Source organism: Heteronotia binoei, chromosome 8 (assembly GCF_032191835.1).
Source record: "Heteronotia binoei isolate CCM8104 ecotype False Entrance Well chromosome 8, APGP_CSIRO_Hbin_v1, whole genome shotgun sequence".
Taxonomy (NCBI): Eukaryota; Metazoa; Chordata; class Lepidosauria; order Squamata; family Gekkonidae; genus Heteronotia; species Heteronotia binoei.
The window spans coordinates 101,775,191-101,795,147 of NC_083230.1; the positions used below are offsets into that span (position 1 = coordinate 101,775,191).

Sequence of the window (19,957 nt, forward strand, 5' to 3'; positions counted from 1 at the left end):
CTCCTCTTCTTAACTTATAATTTTATTGCCCTTGTTGTTTAATTAAACTTACTGTTTTAAACTTTCTTATTGATTGGAAGACTCTATGAAAGCTGCAAGGAGGAGAATTGCTCATAAATTTAATTGATAATGCCATCTCTACAGTGCAAGACTCAGCACTACAGTGCAGAAAACAAGGCAATTGATCATTTTATAGACTGCGCTGTTATAGATTTTTATCTTTTATGTTTATCAGCCTTCTATTTTTATCCCTTTTTGCAAGAAGTGCAGGGTGGCATGCATGATCCACTCTAGTGTTACCCGGTCCCCTCTCCCATTCAATGGGGAGATTTGGGGGTGTTCCAGGGGTGCGATTACAGATGTAATCACATAAGGGCTGTTTCTGGGGGATGCTCTGGGGTTGTTTTTTTACAAAATCTATGGTAAAATTGGGCTTAAATCATAGTTTTCTACCATTGTTGTGACTGTGCTATGTTGCCAGATATTGGCCTATACATTGCTGTGTGGACAATGCCTTCTTATGCCTGTTTGTTGATATGTTGTACTGCCCTCAGAGGAGCGCCATGGCACAGAGTGGTAAAGCTGCAGTACTGCAGTCCAAAGCTCTGTTCAAGACCTGAGTTCTATCACCTGAGTTCAGGTAGCTGGCTCATGGTTGACTCAGCCTTCCATCCTTCCGAGGTCAGTAAATGAATACCCAGCTTGCTGGATGGGAAAGTGTAGATGATTGGGGAAGGCAATAGCAAACTACCCTGTAAAAAAATCTGCTGAGAAAACGTCATGATGCGATGTCACCCCAGAGTCGGAAACGACTGGTGCTTGCGCAGGGGACTACCTTTTTTACTACCCTCAGATTTTTATGCTGTATGCTTTTATAATGTTTTATATTTTAATTTGTAAGTATGTTAAACTTCTTCTGTAAACTGCCCTGAGCCCACTTGCGGGAATGGGCAGGATATAAATCTAAAAATTAATATTAAAATTAAATTTAAAAGTTTGTTCAAAAAACAGAGCGTCCCCCATGCAACATCCCCGATCTGATGAGGTCACTTCCAGGTGACAGCATCACTTCAGGGATGTCACACTGCAATATCCCTGGTTAGGGGAGAGGTTTCCAACTGCCAGACAGCTGGTCCACAGCAGGGAGAAGCCCCCCATCCAAGGGATCCCCTGCTGGGACCTGGGGGCTGGCAACCCTAATTCACTCCCATTTTATGCTCACAACAATCCTGACAAGTATCTGAAGCCAAGAAAGAGGCAGAAACAGGACAAGGAAGTATGACTGGTCCAAAATCACCCAGTGAACTTCATGGATGAGTGGGGAACTGAACCCAGGATTCCTTAGTCATGATCTACTCTAACTGTTATCCACATTATTCCTTTAAGGTTTTAACTCTCTATTATTGCTCTTATCATCAGGTGAGGAGCCACCTTGGTCTGCAGTAGAAGAGCAAGACTGAGTCCAGTAGCATCTTAAAGATGAACAAGATTTCCAGGGTATAATTTTACAACCTGACCTGGATGGTGTAGACTAGGCCAATCTCATTGGATCTCAGAAGCTAATCAGGGTTAGCCCTGGTTAATATCTGGATGGGAGAGCACCAAGGGAGTCCTTGCTAGTGCTACTCAGAGGCAGGCAATGGCAAATCACCTTTGTTCATCTCTTGCCTTGAAAACCCTACAGGGTCACCATAAGTTGGCTACAACTTGACTGTGCTCAGGGCTGGCCCTGCCTGTAGGCAAATTAGGCATTTGCCTAGAGTGCTGAGCTGGAGGGAACCAAATTAGGAGTTCCCCCCTCCCAATGCCCTAGGCAAATACCATGCTTGCACAGCAGCCGGTAGCTTCACTTTGCCTCCCTTCCTGGGTGCCCTCCCCACCCTACTTCACCATGGAGGAGGGCAGCCAGCGGGAGGACCTGCTTAGGGCACCGCACACCCTAGAACTGGCCCTGACTGTGCTTTCCACCACCTCCAAGCTTCTGAAAGTCAAAGTTCCTTTTGTCATATTTCCAGTTTATATCCTGAAAATCTTGTTAGTCTTTGGGTGGTTTCACACAAGAGATTTGGCCCAACCTAGCCCCATCACCCATTTGGATTAAAAGAGCACAATCACACAAGCACATCTGCCCTCCGAGCCACACCCATTCTCACCCTGTCTCCAGACACTTCCTATCCGGATTAAAAAGCCATAAGGATTTTTCCAGTAGTTTCCCCCTGAATCGCATTTAGGTCACATAATCAGCGGCTGTCTGAACACCCGGGTGCGACTCATAAGCAGAAGAGCTGTGTGATTGTGCCAAGCCAATTCTGGCACAGTGGGGGGGAGGGTTCCTCCTCTCCGAGGAGCACTTGTGCGCTTCTGTGCTTGAGCACACATACTGAGGGACTTTTTAAAAAAAAAAAAACCTTTCCGTGGCAGGTCCATGGTTGAGGTGCGCTCGCAGTGTGAATGGGCAAACACAAACCACTGCTGAGATCCTGCCACTTCAACAGCAAGTGTCTGATCCCTCTGAAATGGATCAAACGTAAGCAGTTTTTTTGCCGACAGGATATTATCGCGTCAATTTCCCAGTGTGAAACCACCCTTTAAGGTACCACTGTACTTGAATTTTGCTCTTATTGCCATTGCTGTTTTAATGTCATTACATTTTAGGTGTTACTATGTTGGAGGAATGTGCTTCCGGTATTTGTAATGCATCCTTGCACAGAGAAGGAGGATAAACTGTTTCTAGATCAAATAAATAAAAATAATCTCTCACACTCTCCAGCACACAAAGCTAGAGTTCTTCGGAGAAAGTATAACACAGTGAACAAATCCCAGAGAGAAAATTATTTTTTTTTTAGATTGCATACTCATCCAGGCAGCGATCTTGAACTCTGTAAAGCACCATGCATATTGACAACTCATGTCCTAGATAGATGGATTTCTATAAATAATACATATCATTATAATGAATAATTTAACAAACTAACCAATAATGACTCAAAACTAGTAAATTCAAACCTGGTGAATGTAGAACTTCAGATATTCTTTTGGTTTTACAATAAGAAGTATTTTGTGACACTGAGGCTGTTCTTTAGTTTGGTCAGCTCAAGATAGTAGAATTATAAGAATATAAGAGAAGCCATGTTGGATCAGGCCAATGGCCCATCCAGTCCAACACTCTGTGTCACACAGTGGCCAAATTATGATCTACAAAGGTCTTATCAAAACCATCACAGTAGATCCAGATCTCCAGAAATCATCTTTCTCCCTCTTTTCTCAAAAGAGTGCTGCAGAAGCGAGAACTGCACAAGCTATTCATCCCCTGTCAAGTGAACTACAATTTGTAGCCTCACATTCACCTCAGGGCTTCCCTTCTGGTGTGTCAAACACAAAAAAAGGCATGCTTCTATACACAGTATAGCTGTGAACAGACCAAACTGGAAGTCACCAATGAAAACCTATTTTCTCTCACCTCCTGCTATAATATTTTTGCATATGGTGTGCCCTTTGCCTCTCCGTTTGCTTACAGCTCTCTTTTCTTCTCTCTCTGACTGGGGCTTTGCCTCACAGCTAGTTATGCACCTGAGGTAGACATTAAATCAGTGCCAACATCTACCCTGTCATTTTTCATTATGTTATAAACTTTAGTCAGTAAACAAGGGCCTGGTGGGCACAGCATCACCTTCCCAGAAGTCAGAACACTGAGAAGGGCACCCTCTCCAAAGTTCATCCTCTCCAGTGCTATTGTGAGATCCTTCAGCTTTGTCACTGCCATGTGGATTACTTCACTGAGATACAGGACATGTGTGTCCAAAAGAAAGGGATGCCAATCCTCCTGCTATGGTGGAAAGTCTCTCACCAGAAGCCCTTATTTATTTTTCTTTTTTAAAAAATCACATAAGCATCATATGCCGCATTACACTGGGGGAAACCCAGAAGGGACATCCCGTAGCTCTAGGAAACACTGGAAACTCTATGGTTTTACAATAGAGTTTAGGCAATTTCTAGAGTGATGTGTCACTTCTGGTTTTTTGCTGTAAGTGACATTATGCCACATGCAACATCAGCAACCCCCACGTCTCCATTTCCCAAGCACCCACCAGTTTCCAGACACTGTCCAGTAACTTTAACTATGTTGTACCCTTCTCAACCTATGCAAACTGTTGTTTTCACTAAACCTGTACCCATTATTTTGTACTTAAAACTCTAGTGTGGTAAAAATGTTTACTTCCCTTCCCTGAACACACTGGTGGTCCCTGCCTATCCCCTTGATGTATTTATTTATTTTATTTAATTCAATTTGTATCCCACCCTCCTTGCCGAGGCAGGCTCAGGACGGCTCACATAGTCATGCATATGCATGAATATAAACATACAGTAAAACATTAAAACAGTAAAAACAATTTAAAACATAGAAATTGACATTTCAGGTGCTATAATCTAAAGTGTGTTGTCTTGCTATTCCAACTAGGTGTTCTCCGTAAAGCAGATCTTAGTGGTCCATATGTTCTATATGGAGAAGATTGCAAGAGGTGGTCCAGGTATTTTTCGGAGACTGTAGTAGCCAACGATCTAACTTGCAAATGCCTGGTGGAAGAGTGTCGTCTTACAGGCCTTGCAGAACATAATGTTGCTCCTAGAACCTCACCTAGGTTTCACTAGGCTCTAGGGTTGCCAAGTCCCCAGTGGCCTCTGGCGGGGGACTTTTTTTGTGCACGCATAGTGCACGTGGCACAATGACATCATGCATAAGTGACATCATCGCACCGGGGACGTCAGGAGGGGATCCCTCCGCTGGCCCACTGTGGGGCGGTGGGTTGGGGACCCCCAAAGCAGGAGAGCCCCCACCCGGGAACTTGGCAGCCCTGCTAGGCTCAGCTGAAAATGGTAATGGGTTCAACAGGGAATAGATAGGAGCAGAGGTCCAACAGTGGCTATTAGCCACAGTGACTAAAGTGAACCTCTACACTTTTAATGCACTATATCTCTGAATGTCAGTGCTACGAGGCAACAACAGAGGCATATTTTCTCCTCTATGCCCCATGTATTGGTCCTGTGTGAAGCAGAATGCTGGACTAGATGGACCACCAGTCTGATTCAGCAGGGTTCTTCATATGCTTATAACAAAGTAATCTATTTTAAAAGGCAAATATTCAAAGCTCTTGCAACTAGGCCAAATTAAAGATCTGTCAGCTTTTTCCTCCATCCAATCAGTGCTCTGTGTATCTCAAAACTGGGGAGCCTACTTTGGTGGAAAGGTGGCCTAGAAATGCGGAAAGGTGGTCTAGAAATGCAAAAGAGATCCACACCACTTCCTTCCGATATAAAGGATTAATTGCCCAGCATCTGCCTCTGACCAGTGTGTAGTTATATGAATATATGAAGCTGCCTTATACTGAATCAGACCCTCGCTCCATCAAAGTCAATATTGTCTACTCAAGATTGGCAGTGGCTCTCTAGGGTCTCAAGCTGAAGGGTGTTTTCGCACTGACCTTAATCGGCAGCGACGACCCTCTTCAGAGCGCAGGATCTGCCCGGATTTCGCACCAATTGCCGCGGAGCACCCAGAAGAGCTGGAAAGTCCCGCGGCTTTTGCGGCGCAAATGGAAACTGGTTTTTGGCGGTTTCCATTTGCGCCACAAAAGCCGCGGGACTTTCCGGCTCTTCCGGGTGCTCCGCGGCAATTGGTGTGAAATCCAGGCAGATCCTGCGCACTGAAGAGGGGGGTCACTGCCGATTAAGGTCAGTGCGAAAACGCCCGAAGTTTTTCACACCTATTTGCCTGAACCCTTTTTAGTTGGAGATGCCGGGGATTGAACCTGGGACCTTCTGCTTACCAAGCAGATGCTCTACCACTGAGCCCCATCCCTCCCATGTGTTCTAGTTTATGGAAGCTGATGCCACAGGAAATTAATCTTCATGGTGCCATGGTGCTGTTATCCTGGTTACAACAGACTGCCTTGCTCTCTGGAACTGGTCCAACTTAGAGCTTGGAAATCAGACACTGGAGATGCTTTGCAACAGTACTTCATCACATCGCAACCCCGGACACTGCAACACCACTCCAGCAGCCCAGCAATCAAAGAAACTGACCAAACCCACCAATTTATCCTTCTATGAGCCAATGGACATTTATTCAATAACCAGTCTAGACTCCGTGGCCTGCAGATTCAATGCTTTCTTGTTTGTTTGCTTTGCTTTGCTTACCTCTTTTAGCGATCCCTTGGTTTTCAGAAAGATGTACATGACATAAAGAGGAATGCAGATCATAGAGGAAAGCGCCATCAGCCATCCCACAGTGATGCCCCATGTGGGGTACTCGTAGACATTATTATATTTGAGTGGTTTGTATCTAATGAGCGAAAACAGGAAGGTTGCCTGAGAAAGGTAAAAGCAGAGAGAAAGGGTGGCTATGAGAAGTGATCAATTAGAAATGTTTACTGATAGAGAATTCCTGAGAAGTGGAAGGAACTGAGTGAACTTACTTATCTCTTTCATTCAGGACATCTTAACACAATGAATGCCCTGATCTGGATACCCAAGGCTAGCCTCATCTCACCAGATCTAGGAAGCTTTTGGGGCATGTACGCCAAAGAGCTGAATCTTGTCCAGGGGTGGAATTCTAGCAGGAGCTCCTTTGCATATTAGGCCACACACCCCCGATGTAGCCAATCCTCCATGAGCTTAGAAAAAAGAGCCTTGTAAGCTCTTGGGGATTGGCTACATCAGGGGTGTGTGGCCTAATATGCAAAGCAGCTCCTGCTAGAATTCCATCCCTGATTTTGTGAAAACCAAGGAGGGGCAGATGGAAATATTCAAAAGGCCTAGGAGCAATAGGGATGCCAGGTTCCTCCTGGCAACTAGCAGGAGATGGGGGAGACTTATCAGGAGAAAGAGAAAGACCCAGACTACAGGAAGTGATGTAGGTAGGTGGGAATTGGTGAAGAAGCAGAGCTTAACCTTTCCCCCAGTACTATTATCCACAATATAAATCCCATTTCTCCTGTCCTGCAATTTACCCTGATAGAAGAACCTAATTTTTTTTTTTTTTTCTGTATTGGGGCAAATAGCAACTCTTGGTGTGCAAACACCTATGCAATGTATATAGGGATGCTATTCCCCTGTTATGGGTGAGGGAGTCCCCCCTTTTTTAGCTCCTGCCCACCCCCAAATGCGACAGACTGATGTTGCATGGAAGTGATGTCATCACATTGACAACGTTGCATGGCAGCACTCTGTTTTGGGGGGCAAAATGCTATGGTTTGAGGGCAATTTTACCATGGAGTTCTGCTCCAAAAGCAGAGTGTCACCAACGTGACGACATGTCACAGCACTCCAACCCACACACACTCCCAGAAAATCCCACCCCTACGGGCACAATCATTGGACCTGGCAATCCTAAATTTACAACATGAAAACAGGGAGTGGGAAGTTAAACTCTCTCTTCCCTAGCACCAGAGTCTCTATTCAATTTCCCATTCCTTCAACTGCTATTAAGGGCCAGTTGAGACATGATGCCAGCAAAGCAAAAGAACATACTGGTATGACTTTGCTTTTCATTTAACTTGCACTGCTTCCTATGCAAATTAGCTATGCGCACTTCCTTTGGCATGCCAACACAACATCTGTCTAGTTACCAGTCCCCAGCATGCTAACTCGGCATGCGTAGCTCTTTGGTGAGCTAGTTCAAACAGGGTTTATTTAATTAATTCATTTGGAACACGCCTTTCTCCCCAGTGGGGACCCAGTTTGGTTCTGCTCAAGGGCTGGTCTGGGAGAACTCTCTCAGCCCCACCCACTTCACAGGGTGTCTGTTGTGGGGAGGGGAAGGGAAAGAAGATTGTAAGCCACTCAGACTCCTTCGGGTAGTGAAGGACAGGGTATCAATCCCAAGACTTTTTTTGAGCAGGAACACACAGGAATGCAGTTCTGGTTAGCTTGGTGTCAGAGGGTGTAGCCTAATATGCAAATAAGTTCCTGCTGGACTTTTTCCTACTAAAAAAAACCCTGATCAATACAATCTCCTACTACTCTTCCTCTTCCTCCTCTTCTTTTTCTTTTTCTTCTACTTCTTCTTCTAGGCTGACATTGTTTTCCTCTCCTCTGAGGTAGGTGAGGCTGAGGAAGTAGGACTGGCCCAAAGTCACCAGCAAGCTTGCATAGCATGAGCAGGGATTCAAACCAGGGTTTCCAGACACCAGTTGTCCAACACTCTTAACCACTACACCACCCTGGAAGCTGCATGAAAGAGAAGTTGCATGGGTCTTTTGCCTCAGTAGTTTCTTATTTAAATCGACCCTAATCGATTTCTTCTTAAAGATCCCTATGGGTTTGTTCAGTTGTGCACTAGGGCAGCAGAAAGAACTATACTTAGAGCTGAGATTACAGTTGACATCACTGTGCACTATTGTTTTGTGCTTCTTGTGAGTGTAAGGGCAGTTATGACGAAAGGGAAGGCTGAAAGACCTCTATGGGTGCAAACTTCAGGTGAGGGCTGGAGATCCCCAGAATTATAACTGGTCTCCAGACTAATTAGATTGCTTATTTATTTATTTATTTTAGTATAAATAAAACCAAATAAGTACTCAAAATACCTAGATATTTTCTAGGTATTTATTCAGCAGAAAAGAGGTTCCCTGATTTGATTCAACTACCTATGTAGCAGAGCCTGAATAAAAGCTGATATTTGGCTTTTATTAGGGCAAAGCTTGGAGAAGGCATTTAAGAGATCACAGTGAGGCATAAGCAGCCAGGCATCAGATTCAGCAGGAGCTCACAGGAGCACAGCTCCTGATCCTTTTTGGCAGTTCCCCCTCTTCCTCCCCACCAACCTTGTAAGAACATAAAAACATAAGAGAAGCCATGTTGGATCAGGCCAATGGCCCATCCAGTCCAACACTCTGTCACACAGTGGCCAAAAAAGAAAGGAGGCTCACAAGTGGGGCTAGAAGTCCTTCCACTTTGCCCCCCCACCCCCCAAGCACCAAGATTACAGAGCATCACTGCCCCAGACAATTCCAATAATATGCTGTGGCTAATAGCCACTGATGGATCTCTGCTCCATATTTTTATCCAAACCCCTCTTGAAACTGGCTATGCTTGTACCCACCACCACCTCCTGTGGCAGTGAATTCCACATGTTAATCACCCTTTGGGTGAAAAAGTACTTCCTTTTATCCGTTCTAACCCTACTGCTCAGCAATTTCATTGAATGCCCACAAGTTCTTGTATTGTGAGAAAGGGAGAAAAGTACTTCTTTCTCTACTTTCTCCATCCCATGCAAAATCTTGTAAACCTCTATCATGTCACCCCGCAGTCGACGTTTCTCCAAGCTAAAGAGCCCCAAGCGTTTTAACCTTTCTTAATAGGGAAAGTGTTCCAAACATTTAATCATTCTAGTTGCCCTTTTCTGGACTTTTTCCAATGCTATAATATCCTTTTTGAGGTGCAGTGACCGGAATTGTATTCCAAATGAGAACGTACCATTGATTTATATAGGGGCATTATGATACCGGCTGATTTGTTTTCAATTCCCTTCCTAATAATTTCCAGCATGGCATTGGCCTTTTTTATTGCAATTGCACACTGTCTTGACATTTTCAGTGAGTTATCTACCATGACCCCAAGATCTTGGTCAGTTTCTGCCAGTTCACACCCCATCAACTTGTATTTGTGGCTGAGATTCTTGGCCCTAATGTGCATTATTTTGCACTTGGCCACATTGAACCTCATCTGCCACGTTGACACCCACTCACCCAGCCTCAACAGATCCCTTTGGAGTACCTCACAATCCTCTCTGGTTCTTACCACCCTGAACAATTTAGCGTCATCTGCAAACTTAGCCACTTCACTGCTTACTCCCAACTCCAAATCATTAATGAACAAGTTAAAGAGCATGGGACCCAATACTGAGCCCTGCGGCACCCCACTGCTTACCGTCTTTCACTGCGAAGATTGCCCATTTATACTCACTGTTTCCTATTAATTAGCCAGTTTTTGATCCACAAGAGGACTTGTCCTTTCACTCCATTAATCTCGAGCTTACTAAGAAGCCTTTGATGAGGAACTTTATCAAAAGCTTTTTGGAAGTCAAGATGAACAACATCTATTGGGTCCCCCTTTGTCCACATGTTTGTTCACCCCCTCAAAGAAATGTAACAGGTTAGTGAGGCAAGATCTTCTTTTATAGAACCCATGCTGAGTCTTCCTCAATAACTTGTGTTCATCAATGTGCCTACTCATTCTGTCTTTGATAATGCTTTCTACCAACTTTCCCGGTATTGAAGTCAGACTGACTGGCCTGTAATTTCCCGGATCTCCTCTGGAACCATTTTTAAGGATGGGGTGACATTTGCTGCCTTCCAGTCCTCAGGAACGGAGGCACATTTCAATGAAAGATTACATATTTTTGTCAGAAGATCCACAAGTTGAACTTTGAGTTCTTTCAGAACTCTTGGATGTATTCCATCCGGACCTGGTAACTTTTTAGTTTTTAATTCATCTACCAGTTGTAGGACCTCCTCTCTTTTCACCTCAATCTGACTCAGGTCTTTCAACACCCCTTCCAAAATAAGCGGTTCTGGAGCGGGCAAACAATTCTCATCTTCCACAGTGAAGAAGGAGGCAAAAAATGCATTCAGCTTCTCAGCTGTTTCCCTATCCTCCTTCAGTAATCCTTTGACGCCTTGGTCATCCAAGGGCCCCACTGCCTCCCTGGCTGGTTTCCTGCTTCTAGTATATTTGAAGAAATTTCTATTGTTGGTCTTTATGTTTTTTGCAATATGCTCCTCATGGTCCCTTTTTGCCTGCCTGATCACAGTCTTGCATTTGTTTTGCCACAGCCTGTGTTCCCTTTTATTAATCTCACTCAGACTAGCTTTCCACCGCTTAAAGGAATCCTTATCTTTTAGAGCTTCCATAACTTTGCTTGTTAACCATGCAGGCCTTTTCTTATACCTGTTTGTGCCTTTCCTAACTTGTGGTATATATTTTATCTGAGCTTCTACAATTGTAGTTTTAAATAGCCTCCAAACTTCCCCAAGAGTTTTAACTGCATTTACCTTTCCTTTCAGTTTCCTCTTCACATGCCTCGTCATCTCAGAGAGTTTACCCCTTCTAAAGTTAAAAGTGGTTGTGCTGGTCTTTTGGGGCAACTCCCTATTTATACAAATGGTGAAATCAATAACATTATGGTCACTGCTCCCAAGTGGTGCAATCACTTTTACATCTCTCACCAGGTCTTGGGCATTACTTAGGACCAAATCCAGGATCGCCCCACCCCTGGTAGGTTCTGTGACCATCTGCTCCGAAGCACAGTCATTGAGAGAGTCTAAAAACGCAATTTCTTTCTCTTGACCAGAACACATATTGACCCAATCAATCTGCGGGTAGTTAAAATCACCTATTATGATACAGTTTTTACGTTTAGCCACTATCTTTAATCCTTCCATCCTATTATAATCGTACTCTATATTTTGATTTGGTGGGTGATAACAAACTCCCATAGTTAAATTTCCTTTTGGGCCCTCTATTTCAACCCAAAGCATTTCTAGAAGGGAATCTAATTCTCTGACCTCAGTCTTACTGGACTGTATACCCACTCTGACATACAGAGCCACCCCACCTCCAACCCTTCCCTCCCTATCCTTTCGATATAACTTATATCCAGGAATCACCGTATCCCACTGATTCTCCTCATTCCACCAAGTTTCTGAAATTCCCACAATGTCTATGTTTTTCCCCAACACTAAACATTCCAGTTCCCCAATTTTACTTTGTATTTACTTCAGCTGCATAACAATCCCTGGATTAGGAGAGTGGGCAGCCAGCCAGCCATCAGGGGCTTTGCTATGCCCCCAGCAACCCTCATTAACCCCTGGAGAAGCCCGTGCTGCCCCTCCTCCAATTCTTATGTGATTTTGTGTGGTGGGTGGCTTGCTGGCTTTTTGACTGGGAGGAGAGTGGCCCAGGAGAGCCCCAGGTGAGCAAGGCCTGCTTGGGCTGGCTGGATCTCTAGCCAGCCCAAGCAGGCATCATTCACCTGGAGCTCTCCTTTCTTGCATCAGGTTGCTTTTGCCAGGGAAGCATATGCTAATGAGCTCTGCCACCTATTTTTCTACAAAACGACCCCTGTCAGCAGCTATGCTGCAAATTTGGTGTCTCAACCTCAAAAAACACCAACTCAAGCCCTGAATACTCCCAGACTGATTTTCCATTACACTGTATGGGGATTGGTACCCATAGGGCAGGGGTGGCCAACAGTAGCTCTCCAGATGTTTTTTCTCTACAACTCCCATCAGCCCCAGCCATTGACCATGCTGGCTGGGGCTGATGGGAGTTGTAGGCAAAAAACATCTGGAGAGCTACCGTTGGCCACCCCTGCCATAGGGTATAATGGAGTCAAATAAATTCAGGTATCCCAAATATTTACCCAAATCCAAACACCATACTGATATTGGAATTTAGAAATATCAAGACATGCTGATTTTTTTGGGGGGGAGGGCAGGTCTAAAAGACCTGCATCTAGAAGAAAAAACCATTTTTTTCCCCTGCACACCCCTTCTGGCAACTCTACTTAAATTTCAGATTGCAAGCCTTTCTGGGGATCCAAATTTTTGACAAACAGCCAAACATGCTTGTTCCTGCTGCAGGTAGTTTTTCAGTCTTCTCCTCTTTTCCATATAGGTCTTTCTTGAGTTGAACTGTGCAAGTAACCTAGCAGTGTGGTTTTATAAGTGTTGTTCGATGGGATTAACTTTGATTCCAAACATGAGACCAACCCTACTGCAAAGGCTTGGTTTCTTCCTCTCCTTTGATGCTTTCATCCCTGCAGAAAATCACCCACAGGGCAAAAGTCTGGCTCAGATTTCAGTAGGCAATTTATTTGCATGTCTTTGATCAAACAAGAAAATGTGGGTTATTTGTTAAAGTGTTACATGAAAGTAAATCTTAAACTACTCAGTACTCAAAGCAAGATCAATTCTAATGGTAGCTTCTTTTCCCCCCAATTCCCATTCCAAATCAGAGATGCCTTGATTAACCCGAAACATCACCCCCATCCCAAAAGGCATTGTATCCTTACCAGACAAACTCCAGGAGTGAAAAAAAGCCAGCACAGTTTAACCAGGGGGCACGGCCGGTAGCCAATCATGTCTTCAATATTGTCATAGAAACGATCTGCTCCTAAACCATCAAACAGAGACAGAACTCGTTTTTAGGGGGGGGAAGAAAAGAAAGCTATGATATTATGCATCTTTTAAAAACAGGCTAATGGATGAAAAGAGTCTGGATAGTCATAAACCCTGCCTTGTAATTTATTTATTACACTCCCCTAAAGATCTTAAAGCAGCTTAATAGCAATGCTGTGAGACTGATTTGACTGACAGATACACAGCCAAAAGCTATATATCAAAACAGGGGTTTGAATCTGGGTTTTGCTCATTCCTTTCCAAGATTTTAAGTGCCCCTGTTGTGTCCGGGCTTGATTACTTAAAACTGGATGAGCTGCAACCCTGTAGACAATAGAGAGATAGAACTGAAACAGTCACAGTCTGGTTGGCTAGGCTGCTATGGACTACCTATAGGGGGCCTGAGGAGATATTTCAATACACCTATGGGTCTACAGCAGGGTGGAGTTTCGCTGTATATAACCAGGCATGGTCTGGGGGATTGCATGTTTTTGTATATAGTAATGAAATCACTTTAAGTAAATATAGGGTTGCCAAGTCCAATTCAAGAAATATCTGGGGACTTTGGGGGTGGAGCCAGGAGATATTGGGGGTGGAACCAGGAGCAAGGGTGGGACAAACATAGCTGAACTCCAAAGGGAGTTCTGGCCATCACATTTAAAGCGACCACACGCCTTTTGAAACTTGAAGGATATTTTGGGAAGTGACACTGGATGCTATACTGAAAATATGGTGCCTCTACCTCAAAAAATAGCCCCCCAGAGCCCCAGATATCCATGGATCAATTCTCCATCATTTTCTAAGGAATAAGTCTCCATAGGGAATAATAAGTTCCCAGCAAACATTTCTCTCCCCCCTCCCTTTCTGATGACCCAGAAGTGGGGGAAGGGCCTCCAAACCGGGGGATCCCCTGCCCCACCTGGGGATTGGCAATCCTATGTAAAGATGCTGATCGCTACTCTGGGAGTCCTTTCCACTGAACCCAGTATTTAAAGGCCTCATTATGTTGCCTATGCTGATGTACAATGAAGACGTCTTCAGAAATCTGGAAGGAACTCTAGATTAATCAGTCATAATTGTTGCATAATTGTTCTTCTGAAGAAGACAGCTCATATTAAATTTCTCCGTGGAATCACAAACCATCCGCAGTGTGTCATCAATATCTAGGTTCTAAAATTACTCAGTGGATCCTGAATAAACTAAGTATCATTCAGAAGCTGAGGGAGTTTGGATGGAAATGAACACAGTTCAATTTAATAGAATTTATTCCCTGGATCCAAATGCCAAGGGTACAAATACCCTGTTGCCTGACCTCTGTGACATCATGACAGCTAAGTAATTGGTAGAAGGTGCAGTTCCCTTCTGCAATTTAACCAACAACATGAAGCAAAGCTAGCAAGTTCAGAAACTGGAAGGGAGGGGGACTTTCAAAGCTCTATAGTATGTTAGCAGTTAGCTAAATGGAAGGAGGAAAGGATCTGCTGGATCAAGAGAAAGACACCTTGCAATACTCTCAATCAGTGTTCCCTCTAAGCTGAGTTAGTGTGAGCTACCTCAGTTTTTTAGCCTCTAGCTCACACATTTTTGTCTTAGCTCAAGAAAAATGGCCCCAGAGCAAACTATTGGATGCAGTAGCTCAAACTTTAATGCCAGTAGCCAAGGCTTTTTTTGAGCAGGAACACGCAGGAACGCAGTTCAGGCTGACTCGGCATCTGGTGGTGTGGCCTAATATGCAAATGAATTTTTGCTGGACCTCTATAAAAAAGCCCTTTGTGAAACAATGGTGATGTCAGGGGGTGTGGCCTAATATGCAAACCAGCTGCAGCTGGGCTTTTTCTACAAAAAAAAAAAGCAGCCCTACCAGTAGCTCACAAAGTAGAATTTTTGCTCACAAAACACCATAGCTTAGGGGGAGTGTTGCTCTCGATAATGTAGATTTCTGGTTAGCAACATTGTTAGAACTTTCTTTTGTAACCCACTGCCTGCAGAAACACCACGTTTCATGGTTTCAGCAAATACGTTGAAAGCAAAAGACAGTGCAATAGAGAATAATGGAACCTGACATGAATGGGTTTACTGAGACCTTGAGTAGGAAGTTGACTGCTCTGTATTTAAAAAAAGAAAAATGATGGAAAAATGTAATCAAGCTTAAGGAGTCATTAGTTCAGCCAGACAACAATACCGCTTTCCAGCGAAGAAGCTGGAGGAAGGATGTGCCACTCTTTCTTCCCATCATTGGTTCAGAAGAATTGTGTACATTGCTGGAGAGAAGGGCCTTGAATGACTTCTTGAGCAGAGCTTTTGCTTAACTAATAGGCAGTGTTTGCTGTTATCCTGAACCAACACCATGCACAGAAGTTGAAATGCTAGGACAGGGGTGTCAAACATGCAGTTCGAGGGCCGAATCAAGCCCCTGGAGGTCTCTTATCTGGCCCCCGAGCAACCGGCTGTCATCTGCTTCCTTCCCCCTCTCTCTTGCTCCCTTCTGCATCACAGCTTGCTTTGCAAGGCTTGCTCAATTGCACAGGAGCTACAGAGTAAAACCTCCATTTTCTCCATTGGCTGAGGCTCCTCCCTTGGAGAGGAAGGGGGGAGACAGAGCTTGCTTTGCCAGGCTCTCTCAATTGCACAGCAGAGCTACTGAGCCAAGCCTCTCTTCCTTCTATTCAAAAAACAAAACCTATTGTGTCCAAAAAACAAATGACAACTTACAAAAATTAATACATTATATCATAGAAAACATCCAGACTAAATACCAACATTCAGACATTAAAGAACAATCCCATATAAACAATATCAAAGGATGACTCCGAAAACAATCTTCATACAGTCTGTAAGGAGTGCTAAGACTCAAGTGTAAAGCTCAAACGGAGTCCTTCCATGGCGTCGGCTTCAAAGGAGAAATTCTTTCCTTCACGCAACCACCGGTTTGAATTGCGTTCCGCTGCCTTTACAGCTTCTTCATAAGCCAACTCTGAAAAGGTCCTCAGACCAACATCTCTCCCAGGGCATACAGGATAATCACCATGCGCTGGGAGAGATGCAAAATTGAAAGACTTTGGAGAGGTAGCAGGTATGAAAATTAACTACCAGAAAATGAAATTCATTACAAAGAACAAGAGTTTAGATTAGATAAAAGAACTAGAAGTGAAGTCAGGATTTACTTGGGTTAAAAAAACAAAATATTTAAGTATTTACCTAACAAATAAATGTGGAACATTGTTGGAAGACAATTATAAAAAACTTTTAAAGGAAATTAAAAGGGAACTGGAGAAATTGAAAGACTTGCAGGTATCCTTGATAGGGAGAATAGCCATAATCAAGATGAATATACTCCCAAGAATCCTATTTCTATTTCAGATTATTCCAATAAAGTTGAACCAGCCTTTTTTAAAGAGCTGAAAACCCCTACATCCAGGACTTTTTTTGAGCAGGAACGCACAGGAATGCAGTTCCAGCTGGCATGGTGTCAGGGTGTGTGGCTTAATAGGCAAATGAGTTTCAGCTGGGCTTTTTCTACAAAAAAGCCCTGTGTAAAATAATGGTGCTGTCAGGGGGTGTGGCCCAATATGCAGATGAGTACCTGCTGGGCTTTTTGTAGAAAAAAGCCCTGCTTACATCCAAGGTTATCTGGCAAAACAAGAAACCTAGAATCAAAATGAAGGCCTTACATGACTCTAAGGACAGAGCAGGCTTTGCTGTTCTCGATTGGGATATATACTATAAAGCATGTGTCTTGACATGGCTAGAGGACTGGATATTACTGCATAATAACAGACCATTGATACTGGAGGGCCATGATATTAAACTTGGTTGGCATTCGTTCCTTTGGTACCATAAAAGTGAAGGACATAGCTATTTTAAGAATTATTGGATTAGGAAATCTTTATATGCTATATAGGAGAAAGCCAAACTTTTAATCTACCAGAAAATCCCAAAGTGGGTTTCTCCAGTGGAAACCTTCTCCCACCTGTCCTTGATACTTAATGATAAGATAGTGATTTACCAAGAACTACTAGAAAACCATGGAGACTTAATATCTAAAGAGAAACTAAAAGAGCAACATATTGAGTTTGACTGGTGGACAGGACTTCAGATAGAATCACGTTATATGAAAGACAAGCATATAGGCTTTTATTCTGAAAGCCTATATGACACAAAATTATCAGTGGTCTAAGTGAAAAAACTATCAAACTCATTTACAATTTCTTTTTGCAATTAAATGGCAGACGAAATAGTTAAAGACTGTATGGTCAAATGGGCACAAAATGTTGGTTATAACATTAAATTAGACAGCTGGACACAGACATGGAAGTATAATATTAATATGACTAAATTTGTAACTTATAAAGAGAATTTATATGATACTTTATAGATGGCACTTGACACCAGAAAATCTAGCAAAAATGTACCCTAATATGTCTAATAATTTTGGAAATGTAGCACTCAAACTGGAACTTACTAAAAAATATTGGCAAATGGTGCATGAATGTTTACAAAAGATATTTTGCAGAGTTATACCCTTTAAGCCACAGTTCTTTTTGTTAAATATAATACCTAATGACAGGGCTTTAAAAAAAAAAAAAAAGCAGGAACGCACAGGAACGCTGTTCTGGCTGGCTTGGCACCAGGGGGTGTGGTCTAATAGGCAAATAAATTCCTGCTGGGCTATTTCTACAAAAAGCCCTTGGTGAAACAATGGTGACATCAGGGGTGTGTGGCTCAATATGCAAATAAGTTCCTGCTGGGCTTTTTAAAAAGAAAGCCCTGCCTAATGATGTTGATAAAAATATGAAATATTTGTTGATACATGCAATTACCACGGCTAGGCTATTGTTTGCAAAGATGCGGAAAAAGGTCAGCAATACCATTCGAAAGCAGAACTCATTTAGAAAATCTTTGATACACCTAAAACAGACAGTATCGATAATCTTAAAATAGGGGATATAAAAAAATTAAAGACGTTTGGGCACCCTTTTACAGATGGTTAAATTACTAGGCTTGAATTTATTTCTCATGCTCATGGCAATCAAAAAATCCTTAGAGTTATGAAACTCAAAGCTATTTGTGAGATACTTGGGCTTATTAAGAATGATATTAATGTATTATAATCCCCACGGACAGGGGTGGAATTCTAGCAGGAGCTTCTTTGCATATTAGGCCACACACCCCTGATGTAGCCAATCCTCCAAGAGCTTACAAGGCTCTTTTTTGTAAGCTCTTGGAGGACTGGCTACATCAGGGGTGTGTGACCTAATATGCAAAGGAGCTCCTGCTAGAATTCCACCCCTGCCCACAGAGAATAACCTTTTTTCTATGTTATGGTCCTGATTGCTAAATCCTTCATGTTAGAAGAGTGTGTAACCTTGTCAATACTTTTTTTCCTTTTTACCCTATGCCCCGTCCCCTTTCCCTAACCCTATTTCTGAAACTTTAATAAAGCATATTAAGCAGGGGGGGGAACAGGAAATTTCAGCACGGTGACACTATCCAGGTTTTCTCATTCATGTGCAGAATATATACTCTGTGATTCCCAATAGAGAAATCAGAGGAGGCGAAAGGTGTGTTCAATGCAGTGTACAGTGGGACTATATGTGGCAGTCAGCACAGCATTCGAAGGAAAGCGCTACTGACTCGACTTCAGTGAAAATCATCAGTAAGCTATGAGTGCATAAGAGGCCAATGTGGCTGTTTGTGAATTCTGCTCCCTGTGTAAATTCTCCTCCCTGTGCAGTACTATTTCAGCATCTGGCTTCCAATCTCATTATATGCCTAAGCTTTTAGAAGCAGGGTTTTGTTTTCCTCCTCCACCCCCCTAGGCTCTTCCCTTTGGCAACTGCAGCAGTGAGCAAGCAAGCAGGAGGGAAACCGCACTGATCCTTTCATGGAAATAAAGCTGTACACAGGAAATCCTCCAGTCTTTTTCATGACGACGACTTTGACAAGGCAGTGAGAAAGCTGCCAGGCTGTGGGTGGCGTCGTCAGGGCTGGCAACCGGCAAGCCTGGAACATGTGTCTTTATTCATGACGCTTGCTATAATATTTCGGAGGTGTAAGCAAAGAGGATTTGGGCTGCCAGCCCACGGACTGGGGGAGAAGGGAGAGAAACAACATTTACTGGGCTTGGGGGGCATTAACTTAGCCAATATTTCATACCATGTATACATCATTTTTTCAAGGCAAGCAGCGCAGGATGGAGAGATTTGGGATAGAAGTTTTTTTTTAAAAAAATCCACCAAACCAAGATCTCACATTTCAGTTGTGTAGAAAAGTGTAGGCTTGCACAATGCCAGGTGGGGGATCGCTTTTTGATCGTTTCCAGCTGCTTCAGCCCATTTGAAAGCAGCTATGAATTCTTGATCTGTCTTGCTGAAGTCCCTCCTTTGCACAAGTAATTGCTGCAGATGCCAGAGATTACTTAAGGGATGGGAGATGAGCATCTGAGGCTATTTTAACATGTCAAAACTGCTGATCTGAACTGACAGTAACTATCAGGCAGCAGAAGGTCTTTCCAAACACCTGCTACCTGAACCCCTTTAATGGGAGATGCCAGAAACTAATTGGAAGATCTTCTGCATGCCAAATGTATGCTCTGCCAGTGAGCCGCGACCCCTCCCCATATTAGCCATCATCGGGGCTTTTTTCTGTAGCAGGAACTCCTTTGCATATTAGGCCACACACCCCTGATGTAGCCAATCCTCCTGGAGCTTACAGTAGGCCCTGTACAAAGAGCCCTGTAAGCTCTTGGAGGATTGGCTACAGAAGAGGGGTGTGGCCTAACA

At 43.4% G+C, this 19,957-nt stretch overlaps 1 protein-coding gene across 1 annotated transcript in view; it reads right to left on the reverse strand.

The window, feature by feature from the left end:
• The window catches only part of LOC132576528 (sodium- and chloride-dependent betaine transporter-like), a 94,898-nt gene that overhangs the window by 11,491 nt on the left and 63,450 nt on the right, over positions 1-19,957 (reverse strand). The window contains exons 13-14 of the mRNA XM_060245747.1: positions 13,070-13,170; positions 6,196-6,366 (exon numbers count right to left, since the gene is read on the reverse strand). Of these exons, the coding sequence (XP_060101730.1) occupies positions 6,196-6,366; positions 13,070-13,170 (272 nt within the window). The remainder of the gene's footprint in view (positions 1-6,195; positions 6,367-13,069; positions 13,171-19,957) is intronic.